This window comes from Cyprinodon variegatus, unplaced genomic scaffold (assembly GCF_000732505.1).
Source record: "Cyprinodon variegatus isolate N-32 unplaced genomic scaffold, C_variegatus-1.0 Scaffold1957, whole genome shotgun sequence".
Lineage (NCBI taxonomy): Eukaryota > Metazoa > Chordata > Actinopteri > Cyprinodontiformes > Cyprinodontidae > Cyprinodon > Cyprinodon variegatus.
The window spans coordinates 5,696-13,026 of record NW_015152410.1 but is presented as its reverse complement, the minus strand read 5'-3'; the positions used below and the strand labels follow the sequence as shown (position 1 = coordinate 13,026).

The 7,331-nt window shown below is 42.5% G+C and overlaps 1 protein-coding gene across 1 annotated transcript in view; it reads right to left on the bottom strand.

Moving 5' to 3' along the window:
* Positions 1–7,211: 7,211 nt before the first annotated feature.
* LOC107104926 overlaps positions 7,212–7,331 on the bottom strand; it is a 5,126-nt gene continuing 5,006 nt past the window's right edge. Inside the window, exon 5 of the mRNA XM_015405044.1 lies at positions 7,212–7,310. Coding sequence (XP_015260530.1) covers positions 7,212–7,310 — 99 coding nt within the window. The remainder of the gene's footprint in view (positions 7,311–7,331) is intronic.

Sequence of the window (7,331 nt, the reverse complement as noted above, 5' to 3'; positions counted from 1 at the left end):
AAATTACTTCAGCGAAAGGTTTCCAGATGGATATGCCGAGCAAATCCATCTGGCGGGGTAGGTTACCCAGTTGCTGCAGTTCTTAGATGGGGTAATTAAAGAGGTTAAGATGGCTAACGTTAATGAAAGCGACGAAATGATACTAATTATGCAGGCATACATGAAGCACAGGAGTCTGTAGCTCGGACCTGCAGCCTGCCTCTCAAGAAATGCTTGCGAAGTGTAATTTTTATTCAGACTGACGATGAGGCTACCAATGAGCAGGTTGGATGGCAATAGTGAGAAGGTGTGGATGTCGGGTCTTCCAGACAAGTAGTTGATGAGACTGCGGACATGGCTGAGTTTGTCAGATTACAGTGTCCTTTACGGTCTTCACACTCAGTAAAAACACCATCCGTCTCTTAAACGAACAAGGCTTCATTCAGAAAAGAACAGTGGGCAAACCTGCTGTTATTAAATTCACTCGCTTTTCTGAGAAGAAACAACCTTAAAAGTATTATGGTCGACTCCTTAAACTTTACTATCCTCACAGGTCAGTCAATGACCTTAAAAAAGACTTTCTGACCTACGAAAGCTTTTATAAAGGTTATGTGTGTGAACGATAAAAGCATTCTTAAATTACCATAGGGACGAGGGAAAGGGAAAAGAAATTGAGAGGATCATGGAAAGAATCAGAAAGGAGGGTCCCATAATTAATGCCTGGAACGGTTATGCTCTGGGGTGGAGGCAGATGCGTTGGATTGTGCTGCAGAGAGAGAACCTCTGGCCCCTGAGGATATTCAGGGGAAGAAAAGTCCCTGAATATCCGCTTGTTGACGCTGCCACCGTTCCAGCTAGAGGTACAGAGACTGAGCCTAGATGTGGTTATCAAGATGTATAGAAGTCTTAATGAAATGCAGGCATCCATCTTTTACGCTGTTCAGGACTGGTGCTACAGACTGCTTTGGGGCCAAAGTCCTCAGCAGTTCTTCTACTTCCTGAGTGGAGGCGCTGGATGCAGAAAAAGTCATGTCATCAAATGCATACACGAGGAGGCCACAAAGATCCTTAGACAACTTCCCCAATTCCGAGACAAAGGGGACATGTCCCTGCCTGCAGTGTTACTCTTACAGGCACTGTGGCGTTCAATATTTCCAGGAAAACACTGCACTCAATCTTGAAGCTTCTCTGATCGCTGAAACCACCGTATCAGGGTCTGGGAAACTCCCTCGATGATATGAGAGCAGTTTTGTCGTCCGTCGAGATACTGATAATTGATGAAAACGTCCAAACATTTGTTTGCTGACACCCATCCATTGAAGATTTCAGCAGGGGAAACAGGAAGCCTTTTGGCAGGATTTCTTTGCTCGTTGGAGACTTATCAACTTCCACCACCAGGTAAGGCTAAACTGCTGTGTGTGTGCGAGGAGGGTGAACTGGATCTCTGGAAGGGCAACTTTTAAATGGTTGAACTAACAGAGATTATGCGACAAAAGACGATCGGTTCTTTGCCGAGCTGCTGAAGAGGATCAGAGTCAGGCAAAGTCGTTTGAGCGACCACAATAGATCCCTGCTCGCTCAGGCAGTCTGCAACCCACAGGACTGTCCTGTGGATGTTCTCCACATTTTCGTGGAGGACGGTATGGTAAATGTGCCATTTGGCAATATCAAACACATTGTTAAAAAGAACATGTTTCCCAGCACAGTCAGGCTAATCGGGTTTAAGCTTGAAAATCCAACTGCGGGTCAGAGGTTTCGCCAAAAGATTTTGGGGCCCTCGGATGATCTGGTCTACGTTGAACGGTCCAAGGAGAGCCTGAGAACTTATGCTACATTCACACCGGACGCAGCAGGCGCAGCAAAATCACGTCTGCTGCTTCCTTTTTGCTGCTTGTACCAGTGACGCGCGGCTGAAGCAGCTTTGCTGCTCTGGCTGCGCGGTCGAAAAGTGGGTCTGACGCGCGTTGGGCGGAGCTACACTATCCTGTCTTTACCTGGATCAATGGTGGATGAAATTTAGTCGCCTGGCTTATTTTAATAAATAAAGCTAGAGAACACCGTTGTCGGGCGTGTCGTCGCCATATCTGTATTCACCAAATAATTCAGAGGAGTTCAGTTTGTCGAGAGTTTCAACATCTACTCCAGGAACTCCGAGCCGACGAGGGTCGCTTCCAGCGCTACCATCGTCTCACCCCAGCCCAGTTTGATGACCTGCTGTCCCGTATTGGTGCCCGCATCACCTACCAGGACACAAACTACAGTCGGTCAATTTCAGCTGAAGAGCGCCTGTCCATCTGTCTCAGGTTAGTGAGCATTATTAAAGAAGGCTCGTTATTATTTTATCGGTGCTATAAAAAATTATTTCATTGCTGTGATAACAATATTTTAGTTAAAGTATAACATGCTCAAGGTATTTTAAAAAATTTGTAGCTCATATATATATATATATATAATATGTGTGTGTGCGTATCAGTGCGTATCAGCATTTTCTTAAAATTAATGAGTTATATATACTGTGTTTTTTTTTCTGTTTATTTAATTCAGGTTTCGTGCAACCAGTGACTCATACAGGTCAATTGCCAGCAGCTTCCAGGTGGGTATTTCCACTGTCTCCATCATTGTCTTAGATGTTGTTACAGCCATCTGGAACTGCCTTGTGGGAGAGTTTATGGCTGTGCCTGGAGAAGATGAGTGGAGGTCCATTGCTGAGGATTTTTGGAGGCGGTGGAACTTCCCTCTCTGCTGTGGTGCTCTGGATGGAAAACATGTGAAGCTAAAAGCACCCCCCAACTCAGGTTATCTCTTTTTTTAACTACAAGGGAGACTACTCATTGGTCCTTCTAGCCCTTGTTGATGCCCATTACAGGTTCCGGGTGATAGATGTTGGGGGTTATGGGAGAACAAGCGATGGTGGGATCTTGGCCATTCCACGTTTGGCCAGGCTCTGCGTAAGGGCACACTGAATTTTCCACCTGACCAGCACCTCCCCAGAGCTGACCACCGAGGACCCCAGCCCCATGTGATTGTGGCAGATGAGGTGTTCCCACTGCGGCGAAGTTAGATGCGGCCCTTTTCTGGACGCGGTGGCCTCACCAAAGAGCAGCGCATGTTCAATTATCGTCTGTCACGGGCTCGTCTGGTGGTGGAAGATGCGTTCGGGATTTGGTCTGGCCAGTGGAGGGTGTTTTGCCGTCAGCTGGAGATCTACCCAGAGGTTGTGGAGAAATGTGTGAAGGCCACTTGTGTTCTTTTCACAATTTCATTAGGGCAAATGGCAGGTACCTGCACTGAGTGGAGCCGGAACAACGGAAGATCCTCTTCCAGATGTGGGGCGCATGGGAGCAAACTATGCAGCAAGAGAGGCCATTCATGGCCTACTTCTGTGAGGAGGGAGCAGTTCCATGGCAGCCGACTGAGTAGTCATGTCCTCCACAGGAGTGACGTACAACGGATCTTTTAAGAGCCACCCACAAAACTTCAAGAGGCTAGTTTCTATATAACTTAATAATTTTCCTTGCTTGTTAACATGATTGTGTTTAAAACATTTATATGTTATGATGTTTATCTCCCTCCTGTTTGCAGAAAGTAGCTGCCTGGAATCTTTTTCTGACTCCTGCTCCTGGTTAATCACAGCATAACCACAAGCACAACCAAGACCGTTGTTACAGTTCACTTAAACATTTTTGGGATAATTAATTAAAGACAATGTTAGTGATTTGTGGCTCCTGAATCTATCATTCTATCAAAATGTTTCATCTTTACATGAATAAATGATAATACTGTAAAAATATAAATATTTTCATTCACTTCCACTATTTAAAAGAACTGACATATGAAAGATAAAAGTGATAGTTTAAACAATCAAACCAAATGTAAATTCATAAAATATTTATTAGAACAGATTTTAGAATATCAAATCAACACATACATACAACATGTAAAAAAAGGGAAAAAAACAAACATGAGAATGTTTGTTTCCTCTCCTGCAAAAAGTGCCACCTATTTTATTTTAAAAATATCTACTCTGTGGGCTCTGATGGTTCCAGATTAAGTGTTTTAGGAAGGCAGTTTCCAATTAAACTGGCCTTTACCCTGCCCAACCCATAAGGTCCAAGGCACGATGATGCAGTCAGCTGTGGTTAGTTCAGAGCACATTTTTGAACCGGGCATGGCCTATGTCCCGCTCACGTATATCATGCAGAGGAAATAATTGAGAGCTGTTCTACATTAACCGCTACTCCTCCGCACATCTCATACCACGTAAGTCTTCTTCGTTCTTCACTGTCAGAATACGGAGCCAAGCTATTTTTAGCTCTGCTCCGGTCCGGCCAGGTCAAGATCCGTAACTCCAATCACACCACAGAGGAAAAAGAATGTCGAAAAGATCCGGTTTGTCAAATTAAAACAGACATCCCAAGTCTCCCTGAAGTCTCCTTGATATAAGTAGTTGTTCACGGATGCCTGTGAGTCGGATAAATTATCCTGGATTTTACACTCTGCAAGGTGATGGTTTTTAATGCGAGTGAGAGCAGACAGGCAATAATTTGTGCATCATGTGCGGATAAGAACTACTTCAATTGCGCAGACAAAAGAGAGCGCGGGGTGTGGGGAGGAGGTTACATGTAAAAACTGTGCAGTCTGTCTGTCCAAAGCAATGCTCTGTTCAAAAGGTCAAACACTACAGACACCCTATATCTCTCTATATCCATATTTACATCTATCCATACCTATGTATCCATCTCTATATCTATCCATACATATCTATATATCCATACATCAATATCCATCATATCTATCTATATATATTTACATAACACTTTTTTTCCATTGTGTGTGATACATGTACACTTGCACCTTAATTCTTATTCTTATCTTGATATACTGTATATACAGTGCTTGATTGTGTATTCTTAATGCACCTTTTCCTCCTTGTTTGCACCTTCTTTAATTACTATGCCAATATGTGACCAGTGAATTTCTCCGCTGTGAGATCAATAAAGCTAATCTAATCTAATGACTACTGTTTCTAAATCATATTTACCACCCAGCTTATGTCAGAACAGAAAACACAGCAGGTTAATGAGATCGGCGCATGTCACTACCTGATCTGTCCCAGAAGCACGATCCGTTCTGCACATCCGCAAATATATGCATCTGGGTGTTCCTAAATAATGTAATTATGGTACTAAAACTACCCATTTCTATCCTTAACTCACGCAGTGGTCTCCAACCCTGGTCCTCAAGATCTACTGTCCTACAGATTTTAGATGCATCCCTGCTTCAACACAGCTGAATCAAATGATTGGTTTGCTTTTGTAGTCATTCATTTGATTCAGCTGTGTTGAAGCAGGGATCCATCTAAAATCAGTAGGACAGTAGATCTTGAGGACCAGGGTTGGAGACCACTGCACTAAAGAATACTAATGCACATCTGTAAAAAATGTTTTGACTTTGTTTATGCTTCTTACATTTTCTTCCCTGACAGACATGCTCAGAACAGTCCAGCAAAATATGATTTAACAATGTTTATCTGCATTTTCGTGTTTTCTTTCTTCACCCCGAAATCCCACATACTCCGTCGGCGCTCAGCTCCGCTGCACTCCAGACTGCCTGCAGAAAGCAAAGCCTACAGCCTCCGCTGCTGCCCCCATCCACTACGAGTTCCTTGGAGATCGTAGAGGGCATGCACGAGATGATTAAATTCAAAGCAGCAAACCATGCAGAATTGAACCACGGATCATTAAAAATCACAATTCTTTTTTTTTTTTTATTAAGGCCTTAAGTGGCACTAAAATTAATTAAATATGTTTATCTTGGCATTTGTAATTCTTTAATAAAAAATGTTTATAAAAACAATTTCGTCAGATATATTGCGATTAATTTGCGTGGAACTGATCATAAAGCCGTGTGTTCGGAAAGGAAGCTCGAGGCGGAGAAAAAGCTAAATATATATATATTTGTGTGTGTGTTTACATTCATACAAGAGTCATGAAACTGTGCTTACAGCTCCTTCAATGTTCATGTACACTAATAACTTGTGTACATGGAACTTGTTGATGGCATTTAATATGTAATATTAAAAAAAGTCCCACCATCATCCAGCAGATGTTCAGTTTCTGCCCAAATATTTTTTTTGTTTTTTGTAACGGGGATAACTAGGATCATTCAATACTGCTTTTTTTTAATGAACTATGTTTCTCTCTACTGCCAAACTCAGCATCTCTTACCCATTCCTGCAATTAAAGGTTTCTTTTGAATGGATTTGATTAAACTTTAAGTCCCTTCGTATAAAAGAAATATTTTGATGGAGATGAGAAATCTGCTTCCTGGTCGGTGAATAATCAATAATTTGCATCCAATCATTTAAATAAACAGCGTTAGTTTTTTTGGATTTATTCTATAATTTCTAGTTACCGATCTACTACTACTATATTTTTATTTGACAAACCGTTTGGTGTGATTGTAATTGCTGATCTTGACCTGGCCGGACCGGAGCAAAATATAGCTCGGCTCCGTATTTTGTCGGTGAAGGACGGAGAAGACGTACCTTGGACAGAGACGTGCGGAGGAGTAGCGATGAATGTGGAACAGCTCTCATTGATTTACATGAAAGACAAGCGCTCCGCACGACGTGCGGAATGGAGCGGAGCGCTGACGGAGTATGTGGAATCTGGGGGTTAGACTACGCACTATATAGCATAAGGTTAAAACAAAAACATAAACTAAAAAATACTAGATTTATGTTTAAATCCAAAGCCAAAAAAAGTTGGCAACTGAAAGTAGAGTACAATCCTGTTTCCAGTTCAGATCGGAAGAGAAGAGGGATAAAACAAAGGATTTTAGGGCATATTTTTTTTGTCAGGAAATACATCAACGTTAAACACTTTATATTTTTGTATGTTTACTATTTTTGGGGAGGGAAAACATCATTTAGGTATTTTTAAACAAGATAAAAATCAAGGATGACCCGGATTTATATATGGATGCGCACGCGTAAATGAGCTGACGGCTCATGCGCAGAACGGATCATGCTTCTGGGACGGATCGGGTAGTGACAGTGCATCCTCTCTGCTTCATCTAGCCCTGACCAATTTCTTCTGCTGGCAAGAGTGTCAGCAACTTGTACAAGCAGCACCAAGCACCCTCTGCTGGCAGACCTCAAACTAATAACTAATGCAACACAAGGTAACTAGTAAGTAGCAGTGACCAGCTCGCTCTTTTTTTTTTGTCCTTCAGGAGCCCTCAAAGGCATAAACAATCAGTCTGGGGAACTCAAAGTCACTTCCCAGCCATTGGGAGGGTTCTCCAAACGAGCAGAAGGTCTGGTAAGCCTGGCACCACAAACACAGACA